The 25,069-nt window shown below is 42.3% G+C and overlaps 1 protein-coding gene across 1 annotated transcript in view; it reads left to right on the top strand.

Moving 5' to 3' along the window:
• Positions 1–25,069, top strand: part of LOC136866519 (lipase 3) — a 54,210-nt gene that overhangs the window by 2,905 nt on the left and 26,236 nt on the right. Inside the window, exon 2 of the mRNA XM_067143565.2 lies at positions 19,474–19,678. Within this exon, the coding sequence (XP_066999666.2) occupies positions 19,474–19,678 (205 nt within the window). The remainder of the gene's footprint in view (positions 1–19,473; positions 19,679–25,069) is intronic.

Below are 25,069 nucleotides of genomic sequence, written 5' to 3'. Positions count from 1 at the left end.
GCTTCCGCCCGCACTTCTAGCCGACTTGTTCCAAAAAGCCTCGATCAGGGTGTGTACCCCTGTTTTATACCTTCACTAACTTTCGCCTCCCTTCGAGAAGGCCATCGAAGTTTCCATCCTATGGAGAATGTCCTCAGACACACGAAAACGGAATTGCCTCTTCCGTTCACTCGCTACCCACCTTTTCTGAAGATATACTACGCACCTTTAGCAGGGTGCAGCTTATGATTCACCTACTTCGACCAAGCCTTACTTCTAATTACACAACTTGTGGCTCACAGCTTTTGGTGTGCCTTCAACTCTTAAATCTTGTATGATTCTTAATTTACTTATATCAGCATTATAATTATGATTCCTTGGCCTTGTTGCCATTACATAGTCATTACTATTAACTTATAATTTCCCTTATAATATTAACGTATATCTCAGCGACACCATTCCTCCTACGTCCCGGTCATGGGTTCGATCCTCGGAAGAATGAGTCCTGAGCTCCAATCTGGGGCTGACACGACACCTCCCCCCTTTGGGGAAAAATGAATGCAATACCTCTGCATTCATTTTTTACTCTTACTCTTACATCCTGTTAGAGTCTCCATGCTCTTGTTCGTGGGTGCGCTGTGCCAAGTTATCTCTGATACTTGCTCTACCTGTAGTAGGGCGTTCGTGTAACTCTAATCCCGACAGCGATCCTGAGTGGCTGAGGGCCCTTTCAGCCAGTCGAGGATGCTGAAAATGGACAGTAATGTCCTCATCAGAGACCTTAGCTCTGTGGTCATTAGCGATCACATTCTGAAAAATACATAAGTTGGGACAGCGCTCTCTACTATCTTCTATGCATTTACTTAAAGGTCTACACCTTCTACAGCAACCACAACAGTAACAACAACAGCAACAGACTATTATAAGTACTGCAAACAAAATAATACCAGTTACAATTTGATATACACTTGTATACTGTTGGGTCATTTGCATTTTAAATTCCTTTTCTTTCTGCATTACCAGTGCTTCTACATCTTCAGTTTTATGACTGGCTAACCTTAGGTCGCTTATATGATTCAGTAAGCTTCCTACTGTAACCCTATTTAATTCTGGTACATCCTCTAATTTGATCTCACTGTCTAATTGTTCACAACAATCATATATTAGCATTACTTCTGGCACTAAGTCTTTCCTTGTTGTCGTATTCACTGAACCTGCACTCTGAATTTTACTTGTGGGACTGTAAACTGTACACAAGTCTGTGAATTGTATTATTCCCACACCATTTAAACTTATATCACTGGTAATATCCTGACAAACACTGGTGACCTTAGTTTCATGAGGCGATACAAAAATATACATGTTATCATCAATAGGTATCCATAAGAGTTCATAAATCGACATCACACTTTTCTTGCAGTCTTCTGGAATAAAGCTAACACCAGTTAACAACTTGACAATACAACTACCCTTTGACATTACATTATTAATAGGAAAAATTGCCTTGCATAATCTCTGTCCATTGTCAGTCCACTTGCATTGTTTCACTTGTTCATCACTTAATTCTACATATGTCTGTCTTTCTTGATCAACTAATACATACTGTTTTTCATTAGATATATACACAAAATGGTTTGGATTACTCTTCATGGGAGAGGGGAAAGGTATACAATGGTACAAATTGTACTTTATTTTGTTAGTAAGAGGGGTGCGTAAAATATACACCAAGGTATCTCGAGTTATATATACACTCACTGATGATATTTTTAGAATCAAGTACCCATAAGTGACTTGCAAATCATATGGCAGATCATAACCCTTAGGGAAATCTCTTTGGGCCTTCTTATATGCCCTTACTAGATCATCGGGGCTTAACACTTGGACACTCACCGTGCCTGTCTGAGAACTTACAATACTATCTAATAAGATCTGATAATGCTCGTGCAATTGCATCAGAAATCCTTGCAATTCAATTAAGTGTTTATTTAATGATATTTGCATTTCTGATTGTCTAAAAGCCTCATTTATACCCGTTGTTTCATTCTGAATGTAACTCTTAAGTTGCTCAAAGTTTTCACTTAGCTTGAGTTCATTTGCTGTGATGTCATACAGGGTATTATTGACAGATTGCAAAGTTGACTTTACAACTAACATTTGACTTTTTGCTACTTGTATCATGGACAATTGTTCCTGTTCTAGTTCCTTAATCTTGCCTTCATAGTACATTGCATCACTGTCATCGAGCGTACCAAATAACGTCTTTGCGATGGTACCAATTGCATTTATTAACCCGCGCTTGCTTCGTTTCCCGTTGCCTTCCGGTGTTTCGATCTTAGTAATTTTCCTAATTAAATCTTTAATCCCTTGAATCCTTTGAAATTGTTGCTCTACTAACATTATCTCATGTTCGCACTTAATATGTACTTCCTTTTCTATCTGAATACAGAGGGTTTTAGTCTTCTGTAAATTTCTACGGGCTATCACAAATAGATCTGCCAAACGTGTAAGGTTAATATAAGTAACCAGTTTCCATTCTACAGTGTATAATTGTACTTCTCCTTGATAATCAAAATAGACTCCGGCTGTATTCTCGTACCGTTTCATCTTGAAATCCAATTGACTGGTGGGTATGGACACCCCTAGCAACATAACTGTGACGACCAGTATTCTCCAGGTCGTGCGGCCTGTCACCCCTTCCATTCACCTCGGTTCGCTCACCTCCCTGTAAGGTAAACAGCGACTTTCACTTTCTTGTCACTCTCCCTTACACACTATACTGTTAGGTGTTGTGGAACCTACCCTCAACTGTTTATCTGTACCTGAATACACACTTAATGTGACTGACTGTCTTACTGTAACGTTTGTCTTCTCATAATTATGCTCTGTACTAGTCTACTAGTATACTCGTGAGCAATTTAAATAAATCTACGAATTCTTTTTCGTAACTGATATCTCTGTAAAACTTCACTCTTGGGCAGCTCTAACAAAATTTTAGAGCCATCATTAGCCCATTCAAAAATTCTCTCCTTGTTTGACGTACCTGCGTTACTCCTCCTTATCCTTACGGACAGATGAAAGGCATCATTGGCAATTAAGAATTTGAATAGCGTCTGTTAAAGACTGCAGAGGATTTACCTCCAGGAATGGTTACAGAAGTTAAAGTTAAATACAGGTATGAATCTACCGAAGTGATCCTTTTGGATTGTACTCCGTACCCTTGGAGTCACATCTCACGGGATGGTTCTCAACGTGGTGAGAAAATTCCCTTCAGTGGATTCTGTTCCCACGAGAATCACACTGTTGTGGAAAATCACCGGCCTAATGGTGATATTTCCCAGGCAGGACCCGCCTCACTGGGTTCCATGCCTCACTCAGGACGCCCGTATTCGTGCATAAAGGACTAAATACAAGGCCATTCCCTAAGTGGAACCTTTAGTCGCCTCCTACGACAGACAGGTTCGAGTCGTGGTGTTATTCTGGCTGTGTAACTGTATGGGAAGAAGAGTACCAAAGTGTAGACTGTTGTTTGCGTAAATCCCCGACACCACACGGGGTTATCTTCATGATAACGACCCTTATTTAGATATCATATGGATTACGTAAAACATCTTATCTGTACCATGAATGAATTTCGTTTCGGTGGAACTAAGCTTGGCTTCACGCCCTTTCTGATTTTAATAATTACAAGCAGATCTCATTTATTTTACATACGACGCTACCTAATTTACTCATTTAATTTCTAGTGACAGTAAGTGAAGGCTTTTCAGAACGTGCATATAGCAAGTGTAGATAATTTTAATCCTCATTAAGAACTCGAATTCTCTCCATATTCAGTTTGAACCCTGCGGTTCATTTTGACGAGTTGATATCTGGACATACAGTCTCGTCACCTGTAGTCTTTCTGACGGGTACTTAGGACGTACTCACCATGGTACTCCCGTACCAAAATTCCTAGGTTCCTCTCTTACATAGGTTAAAATTTCTAGTACTTTCCTGACTTCGACGCGACCTGACAGAGTATTTCAACTAACTCTATCAGCGGTACACGATAATCCACAATGCCGTTGGAGTGAGGGAAGTGTAACTCACTGCGACCTAAATAGGAACCATTACCTTACATTCTTCTCTAATTAATGTACATTTTTAATCTATTCTGGTGCACGATAATTTGTCTACCACGCTTGTTTACCTGTAACGTGCAATTCACTCCCGATACCTTAGTAATCTTATAAGGACCTTGATACGGTGGAGAAAGTTTCTTTGAACGTCCCCTTCGTAGGGCATCGTTACGTAACAACACGAGATCTCCTACTTTGAATGAAACTTCATTCTTAGCCTTATCATAGTATTCCTTATCTCGTTCTTTGGTTTTAATTAACGTCTTTCTAGCTATTTCATGGCTCTGTTGCAGTTGTCTGGTTAACTGCTCCAAGACATTCTGGCATTCATTATAATTTGGCTCTGGTTTCCTTTGAAGAACACCAGGGATATTTGCCTTTCGCCCAAATATTAACTCAAATGGTGTATAACTTGTGCTAGTGTGCTTGGTCGTATTATACACAAACATTGCCATAGGAAGATAACTATCCCAGTCATCTTGTGAACTGCATACATAATGTCTTAAATATTCTGAGAGCACCCTATGAGAGCGTTCCAAACTACCGTTAGATTGCGGTCGAAATGCCGCTGTATGGACCTTCTTGATTCGCAATATTCTACATAACTTCTTAAAAACATCTGACATAAAATTTGCACCTTGATCTGTCAGTATAATATTTGGTATACCGAATATACTAATTACTCTATTAATCAGAGTTCGTGCTATGGTTTCTGCACTTTGGTCCGGCATAGCACTCGCAATTAAATACTTAGACAGCTGGTCTTGACAGGTGAGTATGTACCTGTTTCCTGCTTCCGTTACATTTAAAGGTCCCACCACATCTAGTGCTATTTTCTCAAAGACTGCTTTCGGAGTATCTGTGATCTCCATTTTTGCTCTTACTTCAGGCCCGGTAATCTTATTCTTTTGACATGATGGGCATGAGCGTATATACCTTTCTACATCCTTTTGCATCCCTTCCCATTGATAATGGTCTTTTATCCGGGCATACGTTCTGGATATGCCCTGATGGCCTGATACTAATGACTCATGACATTCCTTAATAATCTCTAATTTATCTTGTTCTGTTAGCTCCGGGCTAGTGTTCCTAGCCTCTTCGGTTACATCCTCACTATCACTACTACCTTCTTCGCTTCCACTCTCAGGCTCTGTCACCTCTGCCGTGGCGTCCTCGGATTCAGAGCTGAGTCTCCGTGGTTGCACATTTTTATCTGAGCTAACAGGTCCTCCTAAGTTGTCATTAGCCTCACACTCCTCATTACTAGTCTCTTGGTTATTATCACTAGATTTAACTACTCGCACTTTTTGATCAGGCTCTTCGTTTCTAACTGGAATTCTACTTAAGGCATCTGCGTTGCAGTTACGTTTGCCTTCCTTGTACACTATCTCAAAGTCGTACTCTGCTAATTTCAATCGGAATTTAATTAATCTAGAAGATGGGTCTTGGACATTAAATACCCATTTCAAAGGCTTATGATCTGTTACTACCGTAAAATGCCTGCCGAACAAATACGGCCTAAAATACTTCACACTCCAAACAATTGCTAGTAATTCTTTCTCTGTCACAGAATAATTTCTTTCGGCCTTATTTAAAGTCCTGCTAGCGTAAGCTATCGGCAAATCCTTACCTATCTGTCCTTGCGACAGCACTGCTCCTAAGGCCTCATTACTAGCGTCTGTGGTCAATATGAAAGGTTTCTCAAAGTCTGGGTACTGCAATATCGGTTTCTCTGTTAACTTTTTCTTTAAGATCTGGAATGCCTGCTCTTGCTTATCCGTCCATTCGTACGGTACTTCCTTCTTAAGCAGCTCGTACAGTGGTTTCGCTATCTTACTATAGTTCGGAATAAACCTACGATAATAGCCTGACAAGCCTAGAAATCCTTTCAGCTGTTTCGTAGTGGTAGGCTGAGGATATTCTCTTACTGCTTGAACCTTTCGATCATCAGGTTGAACACCGCCCTTAGTAATTACATGTCCTAAGAAAGCTACCTCCGTTCTTAGAAATTCGCATTTATCTGGACCTAATTTGAGATTTACCTCTCTCAATCTCTGAAAAACATCACGTAATCTCTGATTGTGGTCCTCTACAGAGCTAGCATACACAATCAAATCATCCATATACGCCAAACATTTAATGCCTTCTAAGCCTGCTAGTGCTGTTTTCATCAAACGCGTAAAAGTTGCTGGCGCGTCTCGAAGTCCCATAGCTAATCTCTTGTATTCATAGTGCCTCCCTAAGGCAGAAAATGCTGTCTTTTCTCTGTCATCAAGCTTCAGCAATACCTGATGGTATCCACTGGCCAGATCCATAGTGGAAAAATACTTCGCTTTTCCTAGGGCATCTAATATTTCAGAAATTAATGGAATAGGATACGTAGTTCCTATGGTGACGTCGTTCAAAAGTCTGTAGTCCACTACGACCCTCCACTTCTGCTTACCAGAAGCATCTAATTTCTTTGGGACTAAAAGGATGGGACTAGACCATGGGGAAGTCGAAGGAGTAATAATATCATCCTGTAACATCTGATTTATCTGACGACCTATCTCTTCTTTCTGAGCCTCGGGTAACCTATATTGCCTCACATGAATTGGAGGTTGATCTACGCGTGTGGGGATAGCATGTTGAAGTATATTCGTATGCGTTAATTTATCCCCTTCTAAGTGAAAAATATCCTGATAAGCCATGCAGATAGCGTAAATTTTCTCCCTGTCTTGGGGAGCTAAGTGATCTACTCTAAGCAGCTCCCGTATTCGCTGCGTTCGAGATTTACCTTCCTGATTATGATTATTATTATCATCCCTCTGCGCGATCGGCCTCTTGGCCTGACTATCGCCCTTTACAGCTATGGTTTCTTCAACCTTGTGTACCTCCGCTGTATTTTCGCTTTCTACATCCAGTAACTTAACTACTGGGCTTTTTAATCGCCACTCCCTGTCAGTAGTGTTCAACATACTAACGAGTGCGACATAATCCTTGGCTTTCGTTAAACACTCAGCTAGGTATACACCTGGCTTTACTTCCTGCCGCTCTATCAAGCCTTCGGCTGACGGTTTGTCTACTTCTATGGCTACGATTTTCTCCACTCTTGGTTCGAGCACCACCCACATATCCTCTTTCGCCCCTAGTGGGTATCTTTTTCCTGCTATCACAGCATAGCCTTCCTTATAATTTAAGACGCTGTCTCTTAACACGTCCTTTCCAATTATACCGTCTTGTTTCAAATTAAAGTCGTTGTCCACTACATGGAAGTCTGGACATCTACCACCAACGGGAATTCGAACTTTTCCTTTGGTTTGCTTCGAACCTTTCGTTATGCCTCTTAACTTCAGAATTTCCTTGCGGTTAACCCAAGCACCGTAAGGAACACTACCTTCCTTAATAAGAGAGACATCACTTCCTGTGTCGATTAAAAATCTTAAGGCATCCTTACGCCCGGTTACCGTTATTAATACGGTACCCCCTTCATGCTGTCCGACCTTACTGGGACTAATGGTCTTATGGGAGATCTCAAGCGTCCCTGACTTGTCTCCCTTATCTAGTTTAAAGCCTCTCTCTCGGTTTTAAACCAGCATTCTTTAGCTGAATGCGACCATCGCCTACAAATTCTACATCGCGTCTTTTCGCGTGTTCTATCACGGGAATTATTATTATTATTACCGTTACAACTCTGAACATTCCTAGTCTGTCTTCTAGGCAAGAACTCTGTTCTACCTTTGGGCTCGCTATCGCATCTGCTACGACACTGCCACTGTAGGTGGCCAACCTTGCCGCAAGCGTAACAACGCCTGAATTCCGGCTTCGAATTTCTACGTGGGCACTCTGCCTTTTTGTGCCCTCTTTCATTACACTTAAAGCATTTCGGTCCCACCTTATTCGCGCTCTGTTGGTAACCAGAGGTGCGCACTATGTTCACCTCGTTACCGGTCTTACCGGTCTCTCTATTTCTGTTTTGGTTAGCTAATTTCTTTCTACACTGCCGTGCCCAATGGCCTGGCTTTCCGCAATAATTACATTTTATCTCTCCTGCGGCGTTTCTTCGAGGAGTAAGGGATTCCTTTGTCTTAGAACTCTGATTCTTCTGCTTACAATCTCTAGCTATATGTCCCTCCTTATTACAATTAAAGCATATTAGCAGCACCTTGTTATAATGGGGAGATTTACTAGGTTTTTGCGCCCCTTGCGTGGCCTTGCCTTGCCACCGACCCTTCGTGTAGCTTACCGGCTGGGTGTGCGCGCCTTCTTTTCTAGAAGCCGTACTATTCCTGAGGAGTGCCTCTCTCTCCTTCTGGGAATTAATCATGGCTTCTTCTTGTCTAGCAATAGCTACAGCCGCCTCAAAAGTTTGAGGGCTACGATCCTGTAGCTTACCCTGTATTCGCGCTGTATGAATCCCCTGAGTGAAAGCCGCTATCGCGATTTTCACTAGCATTCTGCGCTGCCCTGTACGATATTCTATTGGTTCATTCTCCAGGATAGCGTTTCGAAACATCAACGCCATTTCTTCAATTCTATGGGCCCACTCGGCCACGGTTTCTTTCGGTCCCTGGCTTTTTTGGAACAATTGACACAAATACAAGTCAAAAGTGCCCTGTTTTCCATAATATTCCCAAAGAGCTTCCTTAGCTCTTTCCCAGTTGATTATGTCACATCTAGATAATAACTTTTCGCGAGCAGAACCCGTAATCTTTGTCAAAATATATTTAAAGAATAACGGTTGGTCCCTATCCTTGATCATACTCTGTGCGGCATCCACATTAGCAATAAACTCACGCAATTGCTCTGGTTTGGCACCACTAAATTCATGACCTATTAACCGATATCCCTCAGTAACTGACACGTATAAATGTCCATCCTGTGCATCCCCAGCACTATCATAGTCAGAAACATTATCTGGCACATCATTGGGTACATTGGAATCTGCCATATTTACAACACTTGTGGGTACTTACCACTGCCCGAATATCTGCTGTCTTCTCTCGGTGTCTCGGCGTTGAGCTCCTCCAGGTGCCTCCTGCTGCTCTCCTGTCCTGATGTCCGCTTTCTTCTGCGTAGGCTGGAACGGTAGGCCTCTCGTCTGCTGCTCTGGACCGGATCTGCGAATCTTCTTGCTTGAGCTAGCCTCTTCTGCGTGGCTCTTAAAAATCTGTCTCTTCACTGAGGCGGAATCGAACCCAGTACCCCGCAGCTGCACACCAGTTTAGTTTTTCCTGTCGTGACACAGGCTTTGCCACGACGAGAATGATAAATAATCAGATTGACTTCCTCCGAGCGGTAATGAGGGATTGTTCAATGGGCCTGGGAGATTTGCTACGTGTGAAGAGACGAAGTCCTCTATTTCCCAAAACCTTCCTTTAATAGCAGACTGATGAGTATGTATAATTATATACAGTATTTACAATCTCCTTTCTAGCTTCCAATGACGCTGACATAGAAGATTTGGCGTGGTCGAAGTATTGAAGTGAATACTCTAAGTCCACACTTGGACCTTATTATTATTATCGGAGACCTGACTGACAGGGCTTCCGCCCGCACTTCTAGCCGACTTGTTCCAAAAAGCCTCGATCAGGGTGTGTACCCCTGTTTTATACCTTCACTAACTTTCGCCTCCCTTCGAGAAGGCCATCGAAGTTTCCATCCTATGGAGAATGTCCTCAGACACACGAAAACGGAATTGCCTCTTCCGTTCACTCGCTACCCACCTTTTCTGAAGATATACTACGCACCTTTAGCAGGGTGCAGCTTATGATTCACCTACTTCGACCAAGCCTTACTTCTAATTACACAACTTGTGGCTCACAGCTTTTGGTGTGCCTTCAACTCTTAAATCTTGTATGATTCTTAATTTACTTATATCAGCATTATAATTATGATTCCTTGGCCTTGTTGCCATTACATAGTCATTACTATTAACTTATAATTTCCCTTATAATATTAACGTATATCTCAGCGACACCATTCCTCCTACGTCCCGGTCATGGGTTCGATCCTCGGAAGAATGAGTCCTGAGCTCCAATCTGGGGCTGACACGACAATAGTTTGAAATCCAGAATAGTGAGACATTTTGCTAATATGTTTAAAAATCTTTTTTTTTTTTTATGTTCCAATATACCGGAAATGTTAGTATTTACAGTTCCCAACCTATACACGTACAGATTAAATAAATCAGAACTTAACAATCAATAAATAATATTAACCGAAACAGGCTGTGGATTTTCAATAAAATACACAAGATTAAATACTGCGTGTTGTTACTTTTCCTGAAAATAGTAAGTACTGTACTAACATTATTGCATTTTTGCTAACAACATATACTAATAATAATAATAATAATAATAATAATAATAATAATAATCCAGTAACCGGGCGAGTTTGCTGTGCGGGAGCTAGTGGGTTTGAATCCCACTGTCGGCAGCCCTGAAGATGTTTTTTCCGGGGTTTCCCATTTTCACACCATAGAACCTTTATTAAGGCCACGGCCGCTTCCTTTCAACCCCTAGCCCTTTCCTATCCCATCGTCGCCATAAGACCTATCTGTGTCGGTGCGAAGCAATCGTGGGCAGTGGTACTGAAAAGTGAAATGGCGTATGGCTTTTAGTGCCGGGAGTCTTTCGATTTGACTCCCGTAGGCGGCCTGCGCGCCGTGATGAGGATGAAATGATGATGAAGACGACACATACACCCAGTCCCCATGCCGGCGAAATTCACCAATGACGATTAAAATTCCCGACCCTCCTGGGGATCGAATCCAGGACCCCTGTGACCAAAGGCCAGGACGCTAAACATTTAGCCATGGAGCCGGACGGAAGTGGTACTGTGTACCTCTGAAGAGGCCTGGTGAAAGTCTTTCGAGTTAACGCCTGACAGCCGACCTGAGTGTCTGTGATGAACTGTAATGCTGAAGACGATAAACACACACAAACCACCGCCGCCACCACCACCACCTCCGAAACATCACAATTAAGCAATGAAGCTAAAAATCTCCGATTCGTCCGGGAATCGAACCCGGGCCCACTTTGAAAGAAGGCCAACGCGAAAAAAATCCCTGTCTAAGATTGGTCCTTTAAAAAGCACATCTTTCATTCCTCTACTTAAGTACAACACCAGTAGTTATCAGAAAACAGAAAGAGTTATAATGTGATCATAACTTAGTATGTGTTTAGTTGAATGCGAGATTGTAGTGATGAACTGTTTCAAGAGGAAAATATCAACTTTTAGCCGTTCGCGAAGTATTATTCGCAAGTGATTTTGTTTGTATTTCGGTTATTTTGAATTTCCTTTCCTTTGAAATGTTCTATGAATAAATGAAGATCGTTTTGTCATAATAATAATAATAATAATAATAATAATAATAATAATAATAATAATAATAATAATAATAAGTCATCTTAATCCGTTTATACTCCAAGGTTGGTTCTTCCCTCGGACTCAGCGAAGGATCCCACCTCTACCGCCTCAAAGACAGTGTCCTGGGGCGTGAGACTTTGGCTCGGGGGATACAACTCGAGAGAAGGACGAGTACCTCGCCCAGGAGGCCTCACCTGCTATGCTTAACAGGGGCCTTGAGGGGAGATGCGAAAATCGTCAGGGATAGACAAGGAAGAGGGAAGGAAGTGGCCGTGGCCTTAAGTTAGGTACCGTCCCAATATTTTCCTCAAAGAGAAGTGAGAAACCACGGAAAAACACTTCGAGGATGGCTGAGATGGGAATCAAATCGACCCCTGCTCAGTTCACCTCTCGAGGCTGAGTGGACCCCGTTCCAGCCCTCGTACCACTATTCAATTTGTTTGGCAGAGCCGGGAATCGAACCCGGGCCTCCGCGGGTGACAGTGGCAGCTAACCACTACACCATAGAGGCGGAAATAATAATAATAAATTATTATTATAGAAACCCTGTTAGAAAGGAGTGAGTGGATTGAAGCACGTGTTAAAGGATGGCCCATATCGGTGAAGGCCTGCCGATCAAGATGCCATGGCCGCTAGTAAGTCAAGGATTCTGAATACCGCTATTAAGAAGATCAATAAAAATAAACACTTTATTTATGTTCCTCATTATAGTAGCACTGATATCTGATAAACAGCGGCCATGAAAATGTCCATATCTTCATTTGATGATCAGTTATTCTTCGTTTTTCTTCTAGCATAAATCGTAAACATGTTATGTAGCTATTCCTGCCTCGCGTTATGAATATCACAAATTCAAACAGATGTTGTTTGGCGAATAATATTATTTTCTTTCCATAGAAAGGAATATTTTCTCTATTTAATTAAGTTTTAAGTAGATACAAACATGTAAAGGTTAACACTCATATGCGATGTATTCCAGTATGTTTTCTATATAAACCGCAAGAGCTCGCTGGAATACACGGGGAGTCCGATGCCTTGAGGTTAGCTGGTAATAGCTTAAGCAGTGAGGGGCCTCCGTTTCTACTATGTAATTCTGGCCATCAAGGTGACTTTGACTCTCTTTTTAACATATAATCATTCAACATTGCCATGAAATTAAACAGTAGGTTGGTTCCATAGTGGGATCGTCGGCGATTTATCGTTTAAATGCGATAGACCGCTGTCACATTACTGCATCTCCTCTATAAAGTTTCTTTTAACATTGGGGAATTAGGATAAGATAAGCACACAGGACTGGATATAGGGACAGGCTGCAGCCCAGATCGCCGCACCACAAAATAAGAAATAAATTGAAAATATTCGTGCCCGCCTCAGTGGTGTAGTGATTAGTGTAATTAACTGCCAACACCTCCCCCCCCCCCCCCCCTCTCGGAGGCCCATGCTCGATTTCCGGCTCTGCCACGAAATTTGAAACATGGTACGAGGGATGGAAGGGGGTCCACTCAGCCTCGAGAGGTCAACTGAGTAGAGGGGTGCTTGATTCCCACCTCAGCCATCCTCGGGAGTTGTATTCCTTGGTTTCCCACTTCTTCTCCAGGCAAATGCCGGATGCTTAACTTACGGTCACAGCCGCTTCCTTGCCTATCCCTTCCAATCTTCACATCTTCCACAAGGCCCCTGCTGAGCATAGAAGTGTGGCCGCCTGGCCGAGGTACTGGTCCACCTTCCTAGCTGTATCCCTGACCAAATGTCTTATGTTCCAAGTCACTGCCCGTGAGACGTTAGAGGTGATATCCCTCGCTGAGTCTGCGGGGAGTAAATGGATTAAATAAATTAATAATAAACAACTCGGGAATTTGGAACTGAAGGAACGAAAGATCCTGAGAAAAATCATGGGCCCCATTAAAGAAGAAGGTGAGTACAGAATCAGGCATAACAGCGAGCTTTGCCAACATTTATAGAGCATAACATCAGCCATGAGAAAGAGGAGACTTATCTTTTATGGCCACATAGTCAGAATGGGCAACAAGAGACTGACTTCAAGAATCTTCAACACCCTTCCTAGAGGGAAGGGACAAATGCTAAATGGACGAAACTGGTTCGAAATGACCTATAATTTTTAAAAATTTCTCCCAAGGATATATTGAACAGGGATGAATTTAGAATGCTGATCAGAACATCCAACACACTCCAGTCTTCTTCTTCTTCCTTATCTGTTTACCCTCCAGGGTTGGTTTTTCCCTCGGACTCAGCGAGGGATCCCACCTCTACCGCCTCAAAGGCTGTGCCCTGGAGCTTCATACTCTGGGTCTGGGATACAACTGAGGAGGATGACCAGTACCTCGCCCAGGTGGCCTCACCTGCTATGCGGGGGGATGGGAAGATTGGAAGGGATAGACAAGGAAGAGGGAAGCAAGCGGCCGTGGCCTTAAGTTAGGTACCATCCCAGCATTTGCCTGGAGGATAAGTGGGGAAACCACGGAAAACCACTTCCAGGATGGCTGAGGTGGGAATCGAACTCACCTCTACTCAGTTGACCTCCCGATGCTGAGTGGAACCCGTTCCAGCCCTCGTACCACTTTTCAAATTTCGTGGCAGAGCTGGGAATCGAACCCGGGCCTCCGGGGATGGCAGCTAATCACACTACCCACTACACCACAGAGGCGGACACACTCCAGTCAGTGACAGCTAAAACACTGCGTCCTGGAATGGCAGTGAAGTGGACTCAGGAAAGGAAAGCTGAAGGAAGTCTGGGCTAAGAAGAAATCTCACCAAAATTAGGAACCACGTGGTCCAAGTGGCCTCAATGAACAAGAAGAAGAAACGCACAGGGCTGGATTTAGGTGCAGGCATGAACAATTAATTAACAATAATCTTCAATATATATTTCTTTACTTGTTTTATTTCCTGTTTTCAACCTTCTAGAACAGAAATAGAAATGTAGGAAAGTCTCTTTAAATCAGGACATGTGAAAGTCTCAAGTCAATGTTTTAATGTTTAATCCTCGGTATCACGGAATGTGCATCACTTACTTTCAATCAATTTCACATATATTATACACTGACTGACAGAGCAAATGCAACACCAAGAAGGAGTGGTCAGAACTGTATGCCAATTGCAGGCTAGACTGACGTCACTGAGGTATGCTCATGATGTGAAATGCGCCGCTGTGCTGCGCACGTAGCGAACGATAAATGGGACACGGCGTTGGCGAATGGCCCACTTCGTACCGTGATTTCTCAGCCGACAGTCATTGTAGAACGTGTTTTCGTGTGCCACAGGACACGTGTATAGCTAAGAATGCCAAGCCGCCGTCAACGGAGGCATTTCCAGCAGACAGACGACTTTACGAGGGGTATGGTGATCGGGCTGAGAAGGGCAGGTTGGTCGCTTCGTCAAATCGCAGCCGATACCCATAGGGATGTGTCCACGGTGCAGCGCCTGTGGCGAAGATGGTTGGCGCAGGGACATGTGGCACGTGCGAGGGGTCCAGGCGCAGCCCGAGTGACGTCAGCACGCGAGGATCGGCGCATCCGCCGCCAAGCGGTGGCAGCCCCGCACGCCACGTCAACCGCCATTCTTCAGCATGTGCAAGACACCCTGGCTGTTCCAATATCGACCAGAACAATTTCCCGTCGATTGGTTGAAGAAGGCCTGCACTCCCGGCGTCCGCTCAGAAGACTACCATTGACTCCACAGCATAGACGTGCACGCCTGGCATGGTGCCGGGCTAGAGCGACTTGGATGAGGGAATGGCGGAACGTCGTGTTCTCCGATGAGTCACGCTTCTGTTCTGTCAGTGATAGTCACCGCAGACGAGTGTGGCGTCGGCGTGGAGAAAGGTCAAATCCGGCAGTAACTGTGGAGCGCCCTACCGCTAGACAACGCGGCATCATGGTTTGGGGCGCTATTGCGTATGATTCCACGTCACCTCTAGTGCGTATTCAAGGCACGTTAAATGCCCACCGCTACGTGCAGCATGTGCTGCGGCCGGTGGCACTCCCGTACCTTCAGGGGCTGCCCAATGCTCTGTTTCAGCAGGATAATGCCCGCCTACACACTGCTCGCATCTCCCAACAGGCTCTAGGAGGTGTACAGATGCTTCCGTGGCCAGCGTACTCTCCGGATCTCTCACCAATCGAACACGTGTGGGATCTCATTGGACGCCGTTTGCAAACTCTGCCCCAGCCTCGTACGGACGACCAACTGTGGCAAATGGTTGACAGAGAATGGAGAACCATCCCTCAGGACACCATCCGCACTCTTATTGACTCTGTACCTCGACGTGTTTCTGCGTGCATCGCCGCTCGCGGTGGTCCTACATCCTACTGAGTCGATGCCATGCGCATTGTGTAACCTGCATATCGGTTTGAAATAAACATCAATTATTCGTCCGTGACGTCTCTGTTTTTTCCCCAACTTTCATCCCTTTCGAACCACTCCTTCTTGGTGTTGCATTTGCTCTGTCAGTCAGTGTATTTTCCTCATTGTATTACAAGCGACCATGTCATGATTGCATCTGAATAAGAATATAGACAAATCAAGCACTAACTGTCAGGGAATTCATGTCTAACATGTTTAGAACTCAAATTTCAAACAGATTGCCGTCAGATTTTTATAGCATTATGTTTTATTTATAACGAACTAAATGATTGACGGCCAAAACGTTTCAAACCATTTCTGAGTATCAAATGAATGCATCACAACATGCCTTAAGGAAAACCTGGAAATGAACTACAGAGATAAGAACATTTTCATATTTACAGATAGCCAAGCAGTCATTAAGGCACTTGAAGCTGTCCGGGTTACATCCAAAATTGTTTGGTATTGTCATACACTTCTCCTGAAGCTCTCAGAATACAATGGTGTCAAAATAATATGGGTACTTGGGCATGCAGGCATAAAAGGTAATGAAAACTCAGATAAACTGGCTATAAAAGGACCAGAAACACCTTTTGTGGGCCCAGAACCAGTATGTGGGATCTCTTATAGACAAGCCCGACTTTACATATTTAATGGGTACAAATGAAACAAATGGAAAACTGGAAAAATTTTCCAGGATGCAGGCTTGCGAAAAAACTAATAAAGAGCCCAAACAAGTAGCATACTAAGGAACTGCTGGAACTCAGCAGAGAAAATATGGGTAGTAGGACTGCTGGCTGCACACTGTCATCTTAAAAAATAACCTACATATAATTGAAGTAATAAGAAACAATGTATGTAGGAAATGTAACGATGCGGAAGAATCAGCTGAACACATACTCTTTGAATATGAGGCGCTGGGAATAATCAAAATCTCCACATTGAGACTACCTGGTGAAGAGAGATATTTTTTTTTCTATTTGCTTTACGTCGCACCGACACAGATATGTCTTATGGCGACGATGGGATAGGAAAGGCCTAGGAATTGGAAGGAAGCGGCCGTGGCCTTAATTAAGGCATAGCCCCGGCATTTGCCTGGTGTGAAAATGGGAAACCACGGAAAACCATCTTCAGGGCTGCCGACAGTGGGGCTCGAACCCACTTTCTCCCGATTACCGGATACTGGCCGCACTTAAGCGACTGCAGCTATCGAGCTCGGTGAAGAAAGAAGAAACATCAGAGAAGACCAAATAAGGAGGACCTGCAACTTTATGAAGGGAGCAGATATAACTAGGTGGGGATGAAAGGAAACACATGGTAGCAAAAGATCTTCGAGATCGACGCTAAAAGGAACTTTTTAAAGAGACCACATGAATAAAGGAAGAAGAAGAAGATGATGAAGGAGAGGAAGAAGAAGAAGAATAAGCACTTAATCGGTTTACCTTCCACCTCTGCCGCTTCAAGGGCAGTGTCCTGGAGCGTGAGACATTGGGTCGGGGATACAACTGGGGAGGATGACCAGTACCTCACCCAGGCGGCCTCATCTGCTAAGCTGAACAGGGCCTTGTTGGGGGATGGGAAGTTTAGAAGGGATAGACAGGGAAGACGGAAGGAAGCGGCCGTGGCCTTAAGTTAGGTACCATTCCGGCATTTCCCTGCAGGAGAAGTGAGAAACCACGGAAAACCACTTCGAGGAAGGCTGAGGAGGGAATCGAGCCCCTCTCTACTCAGTTGACCTCACGAGGCTGAGTGGACCCCGTTCCAGCCCTCGTACCACTTTTCAAATTTCGTGGTAGAGCCGGGAATCGAACCCGGGCCTCTGGGGGTGGCAGCTAATCACACTAACAACTACACCACAGAGACGGACTTCAAGCCATATTTGAGTATCAAATGAATACAATGTTACGCACAGAATCTTCTGCTAGGATTCTGCGTCGGCAAAATCCTCCACTGTGTTAGTGCGACGTTGAACCACTAGGAAAAGAAATAAACAAAACGTAATTATACGTATGTTTTTTCTCTAAGAATAATTAAATAACTTTATTGATTCTGTGCTGCCTACACTGACTAGTGAGAAGAGGCACCATGCAAGGAATTAAGGTGGTGTAACCAAACGATAAGTAGCCTTTTCAGGTTTTTGAACTAAATTCATTTGCTGAACGCCTTTCAGACCTAATATTGTTAGGGTCATAATAGATTAAAAGCTGACCGAGGAAAGTCAAACACAAAGTAAGTTGAGAGGATTGTGACACAAAAACAGTAGCGGCTCTTAGCTCGAATGGCAAGTGGGGATAATGTGTATATTTTTTACATTGTTATATGTTACTATTATTATTAATGCAGGTAGTTTTTGTTGCTTCTGCTGTTGTATATACAGGCACATTAAACCTTGACATTGCATTTTTATTGGCAGTATCAGTACAGTGAAGCATGCTTGATTCTAATTCATGCTAATGATAAAATACTTTAAAAGTTACCTCATTTATAAAGAAACTGCGCTCGTCGATTCTTCTGCGGTGCGAACTATTCACTATTTGAAACGCCACATACTAATCACGGTTAAACAAAACTATCCAGAATTTATGCTCACCATTCCGCAACTGCTAAAAGCAAACTGTAAACTAAAATTCGAAACGTGTCGAAAGCTTCACTCTGTAAATGACCACCAGAACATGTTACATGAGGTTAGAAGAATACAAGTGAGTTCGCAATAACATCGCCATAACACCCGCCGCTACATCTTCTTCTACATTGTTCTTTTTTTATTGCGGACATGTCCAAGCTAGCCTCTAGCTTGGCATTATAAAATGTATTGAAACTTTCACTCCCTCAAAGGTTTACTGACCTTCAAAAGTTACCAATATACACTATGAAGACTGAGGAAGAGTTAGTCCCTGTGTCAGGATAAACATACGAAACATGTAATAAAATCATACTTTCATTTTCTCACATCATTAATTAGTGCAGGGCAGTGGTACTCAGATATTAATTTGGTCTCATTAAATTAATTATCTATTGTATAAATAATGTGACATTTCTAAACTCCTGTGTCCGAAAATCTGGTGGGGCTAAGCCCCTTTAGCCCTTAATGACGCACCGCCCCTGCATGAATAAGAAGATTGCAGATTTTGAGCCGTTTGGGAGTAGGGGGACTGCATTCGGATAAACTACCTTGGCAGCTGTATTCTTACTGTTGTTCGCTACTGACTTGTGAGCCAGATGTTTTTGCTTATCGCCCTGCCAAACCCACTGAAATGCATACATTAACCGACCCTATGAGCGGCGCTTTCACCCAGTTTATCTAAAAGACTGGCTGCATGAGGAATGGTGTTCTTAGCATCGCTCATGCCTCAGTCACTTTCATGTAAGCTAAAGGTATAGGTAAGACTGAGGCAAATCTATGAGGACAACAAACCACATCTATAGCCTGTACCTGGATATGGGATGAAAAGGGAATTCAGCCAACAGCACGTGGTGTTCGCAAGTGGTCACCCATCCGAGTACTGACCACACTCATTGTTGCTTACCTATCATACATTCAACATGGTATGGTCGTTGGAAATTTTTTTTTGTCAGAACTGGTCTCCGACCTCAATGCGACGCCTTAGACCCCTCGGCCATCCTGGCACACTAGTAACTTCTCGTGTTTTGATCTGCTTTACAGCCAGAACTTCTCAAGAAGCACGGCTATCCAGTAGAAATCCATGAGGTTACCACTGAGGATGGCTACATACTTACCATGCACCGTGTACCATACAGCCCTGTATCTCCACTGGTGGATGGCACCAAGAAGCCCCCAATCCTTGTCCAGCACGGGCTGCTTTCAAGTTCTGCTGACTGGGTGGTTATGGGTCCTGGTATTGGATATGGTTAGTATCTAGTTTTTAGTTTCCTTTATGATTGCTTCAAACGACTAATTCCGTATGTTCAAGCTGATTGTAGCGGACACTGTTTCTCGATTCGAGAAGAGGTACAGTCAAGTCTCACTATGGAATTTCTCAGACATAAATGGGGGATTCACAACCAAAGTGAACCAAGTCCATTTGGAATAGTTTAGATAAATTGAACCTAAAGTTTCTGGTTCATAATTAATTCGTGAAAATTTAAAATAATTTTACAAAATGCTCAATCGCTAGGGTATTTTCTAACCTGCATTTTGGCATACATATGAAATGACAAGTCATTAACCCTGGTGAATAATTTCATTTTATTAAAAAACAGATGGACTTGGTTCGCTCCGGTTGTGAATTTTAATTGGTTGGATCAAACAAAAATTACAATTTAAGCAATGTATTGAAATGTTGAATTTACTTTGTAATAGACATCTCGGTCAGACCATTATTTGCGCTTCTAACATAATTTAATACAAAAACAGAGATTTGTTTGATTTGTTTACATATAACCATGTCAGCACAGTTCAACACAATCACCATACACAAATTCATTATTGTAATCTACGTTGTTTAAAATATCAGTTGACCTTTCAGTAATCTCAAGTGGGAGATTCTCGAAGAAGTGACAATGAATTGGAGGTATAGAGGGCAAGAGGTCCAGCATGTCCTCCTTCTTAGCTGCAGATATTCTACGTTGAATTCCACATAGGGACTCCTGAATGACAAGCGGCACTGATAATAATAATAATAATAATCGTCCTGCACTCTTGTTTTGCGCAAGAATTATCTCCAAAAAAGACATCTTCATTCAGAGTTTTCTTGAAAAATAATTTCAAAGGGGAATCTTTCATCAGTCTTAACCACCTTATTTGTAGTCACTTGAAGGGTTGACCATCAGCAGTCATTTTTCTGTAGGTGATTGCTTCCTCCAAAGCCTTTGTTGATAAGAATTCCTGTCACTTCATCTTGCTCACTTGAATGTGAAAAGTCGCGTCGTCATCAGCCCATATCGACAAGGAAAATTGTAAAGATGACTATCAAAATGAGAACCAAAAAAATTGTGAAGGAGCGATCACTTGAAGAATATGACAAGATGGAGTGACGAGAGGAGGAAGGACTCCCTTTATATTGGATACCCTGATATCAGAGTCGTAAGAAACTCAATGTGAAGGGCTACAATAAAGAAAGCCCATAAAAGTGATCAACAATATTTCATTGACTATTGTTTGTTATGAAGTGCTTTGTCTCTTCTGCTGCTACGCATCTCCGATAGATGACATTACTGTTGCATACCGCGTGAACTAAGGGAGTTACCTACTCGGGTAGAACAGCCTGTTCTAAGAACCGGTGGGAAATAACTGACGAGTTAGATAACATTCTTCTTTTAGCATGCCATTCATCTGGTCCATACATGGTCTGATAATTACTGGTTTGTGACAGCCTGATTCAAGACGTCGCCGTTCCTTATTGACTTGAATTCCTTATTTATATTTCTGCACCTGTGTTTGCTAATACATGAACTTACTTTAGAATAGAAATAGGAGTAGCGATCGTGCCACCGAGGAATTCAAATGCGCGGAAATTACAATTATGTAATGGTATAATAATTATAATTTCGTGTGGCTATTTCTAGCCGAGTGCAGCCCTTGTAGGGCAGACCCTCCGATGAGGGTGGGCGGCATCTGCCATGTGTAGGTAACTGCGTGTTATTGTGGTGGAGGATAGTGTTATGTGTTGTGTGTGAGTTGCAGGGATGTTGGGGACAGCACAAACACCCACCCCCCTGGCCATTGGAATTAACGAATCAATGTTAAAATCCCCGACCCGGCCGGGAATCGAACCCGGGACCCTCTGAACCGAAGGCCAGTACGCTGACCATTCAGCCAACGAGTCGGACATTATGTAATGGTACTCGCCTGAGACTGAGGATTAGAGATGGGCTTAAATGATATTTCAGAATATCTGTGACACAAAAACATCTGTGAGCTTTATCTGTGATTCAGTCACAGGAAGCACGAGCATATGATTATGATGATGCTTGTTGTTTTAAGGGGCCTAACATCGAAGGTCATCAGCCCCCATATGATTATCGTCATGGTCACTCTTTGGTAGCGGGAGGCCAGTATGGAAATACTTCTACTTGATATGATGACACTATCGGGTAGTATTTTTCGGAAGATGCCGGACGTTAGAAGCGGAGCAAAATAATATTCACATTTATAATTTGAAGTTTTAATAGTGCATAGGGAAAAGGTTGTTAACATGATGCGCAATAAACTAACAAACGGAATGTGATCACCCGTGTCGTGTCTCCGGGATACCAATTATTTACAGTACGGTACTTAATGTAGGTTTAAAAATGAAATGACTAAAAATAATAATTTTAAAAACTTAATACAACGATTCCTCCCATATACAGGGTTATTCAGCAAAGTTGTCCACCTCAAATTACTCGTGAACGGTTCAAGATATTGACAGTTTCTTTTCACTTTCAGTAATGGTAGCAAACGGCTAATAATCGGGCTTAAAGTACTATGTCAAAAACATTTTGTGAGATCATGGCACTAACCTCGCTTTTTTAAACGATGCCACTCTATTTTGTACATATAGCCTTAAATCTATAAATATTACCAACTCAGCACCGAGATTATTTTGAACATCGGACAAGTACTATGTGTTCAAACATGCATCATTTGCCAGCCGACGACTAATCTGTTCGATTCGCGCTGCGTATAAAACATGAGCTACCTATTGACATAAAGAGTTGCTAGACAGGTATTCTCTCTACTGTGCTCATAAATACACTATGATAAATTGTATGATTTAACACCTTTAATATCACCGTAGGTAACTGATAAATGGAAAACGGATGTAGACCTTGAGCTACAGCAGATAACATAGCCCTGTGAACGTGATTAAATACTGTATTTGACGTGATCCAAGTTCCCAGCTTAAAATGAGGATTCTTCCACTTTTATGATTTGATAATTTGCAGCCAGTCTTCTGGGATGTAGATATGTGTCAGGTGATGAATTAGGAAGATGATCTTCACCAGTAGATATGTTAATGACCAAATAAAGCACATGCGCTCACAAACAGTAATGGTCTGTAGATTAATGGACTTGGTTCACTATGGCAGTGACAAATTCTTAGTAACATTCATCTTGCACTGGAAGTGCCGCCCTGTGTGAAGTAGCAAATGAGTGATGACTTAGTTTGATATATCAGTCAATAAATCGAAGTCTTGTTAGTCCCAGATTGCATTAAACCCCAAAATGATCACTGGTGATTGTCAGCCCCCAAATATGTGTTTAACTTTCAGAAAAAGATCGAATAGAACCTATCTCATAGAATACAGACGATTTACTCCTTATTCCAAATGAAACGTAGACTTTTTCCAGCTTTCTTATGCCATTACTTCATTATAGCAGTTGATTCCACTTGGTTTATTCTTCAGCTGTATCCTAGATGGAAAGTGTATGGGAAGTGAAATCAGACTTCGTTTAGTGAGTCTACTCAAAAATTCACACTGTTAGAATTCTCTGCATGTTACTGCTTTCATTAAAAATAGCTAAAATAGTTCTGTCCAAAACTATATCCCTTGCCTTTACCGTATGTAGCAAAACAAACGGGACTTAAACGTTATTTAATGGTACAGTGTGTGTACCATCACGTCTCACACATTGTTCATGACGTTTATGGAGATTATTGAAGATGTTAATGAACAAAGGTTGCTGTAAAGACAAAATCTGAAGTTATCTTATAAACACATCCATATGAAACTTTTCTCATTCATATTCGAAACTCAATTAGAACATGTAGCTTCTACCACTGCCTCCGTGGTGTACAGGCCGTACTGTAGCTCCGATGACGTCACGCAAAGAGGCGAACAGTTTCCTCCGCCAGACCCGCGCAATGCAAGGACATGATAGGTCTGTGCCTTGTAGTTGCCCCATATCGTCACTGCGTGAACAATACTTCGTATGACACTATGCTCTTCCTATCGATTATTCTCCATAAGGCTGGTCACGCCTCCCAGCAGATATGCAGTCCACCAGATCAATGCGTTAATTTTCCTATGCTAATGTGTAAAGGAAAATGAACCTTACCGTACTGTAGGAATGTATATTTTCATGAAGTATTTACGCACCCCTACAGTATAATGCATTTAAGGTTCAATTTTCTTTACGCATTAGCACAGGAACATGAACACAACAAATGTCGTTCTGATGGACTGCATATCCATGTGTGACTGGGAGGCGTGACCAATCTTAACGAGGATAATAGATCGGAAGAGCATTGTGGGACATGAGTATTGCTCACGCACCGTCGATGTGTAGACATCTGAGGTACGGGGCCGTGAGACCCGAGAAACAGCATCTTTAAACTAACTTCATAGTACCGCATGTTACTTCTTAGTTGGAGAAGTTGTGCATGATTCTCTTTTGTGGTGACGGTTCTCGGGCGCCCTGTTATCCCCTTTCTTGATCCTATTATGTGAACATTGTGAGCCTTCTTTCAAAACTCACTATCTTCACTATTTGATTTTTTCAACTGAGAGTCTAGTCATATAAATTTGAGATTAGGCATTATTTTATGCAAAATTATATTAAATCCCTAGGGACTTTCAAACTTTCAGATGAACAAAATCCAGGGAAAACATAAGCTACTTTCTATTAAACACTATACACACAGAATATTTTTTAAATAATAGTTAATTATAACCCCATACTAATTCCAAGTACTGTATACTTAGTTTTAACCAATACTCACTATTTTCAAGCAGTTCTTACGATGTCTTGTCAACAGTTCATGGCTTTGAATGGGGAAGACTAACATTCAACTTACATTCTGTTTATTTTTAAAGTAACATGTTCCAAATATAATAAATATTTTAAATTTGTATCAAGTGTAATATAAATTCGATTGAAGCGTTCCGTTGATGATGATGATTATGATGATGCTTGTTGTTTAAAGGGGTCTAACATCGAGGTCATCGGCCCCTAATGGTACGAAATGAAATAACAAAAAATTCAAATTCATCCACTGACCAAAATAAAATAAAAAATGTCATGAAGAATGAATGGATGGACATGAACCCTACAAAAAAAACCAGTGGATCAGACTCAAAAAGAAGGTAGTTAATTAGAGTATTACTGACCAAGGGACCATTTATAAAGCACAATGATGCTTGATGTCTGAAGGGGTGCTAAATTAATGTCTAAGGCCCCACAGAATGGTAGGCCTACATGTTGCGAGTAAAGTAGAACCATGGTATTTGTCATTTTGGGGAACTGATCAAAAGTAGCGAAGACTCACGGTGGTCCACACAAGATGGTACTACTCACAAGTATTGCAATTCGTGTT

Source organism: Anabrus simplex, chromosome 3 (assembly GCF_040414725.1).
Source record: "Anabrus simplex isolate iqAnaSimp1 chromosome 3, ASM4041472v1, whole genome shotgun sequence".
NCBI lineage: Eukaryota > Metazoa > Arthropoda > Insecta > Orthoptera > Tettigoniidae > Anabrus > Anabrus simplex.
This window is presented reverse-complemented; position numbering and strand designations above follow the sequence as displayed.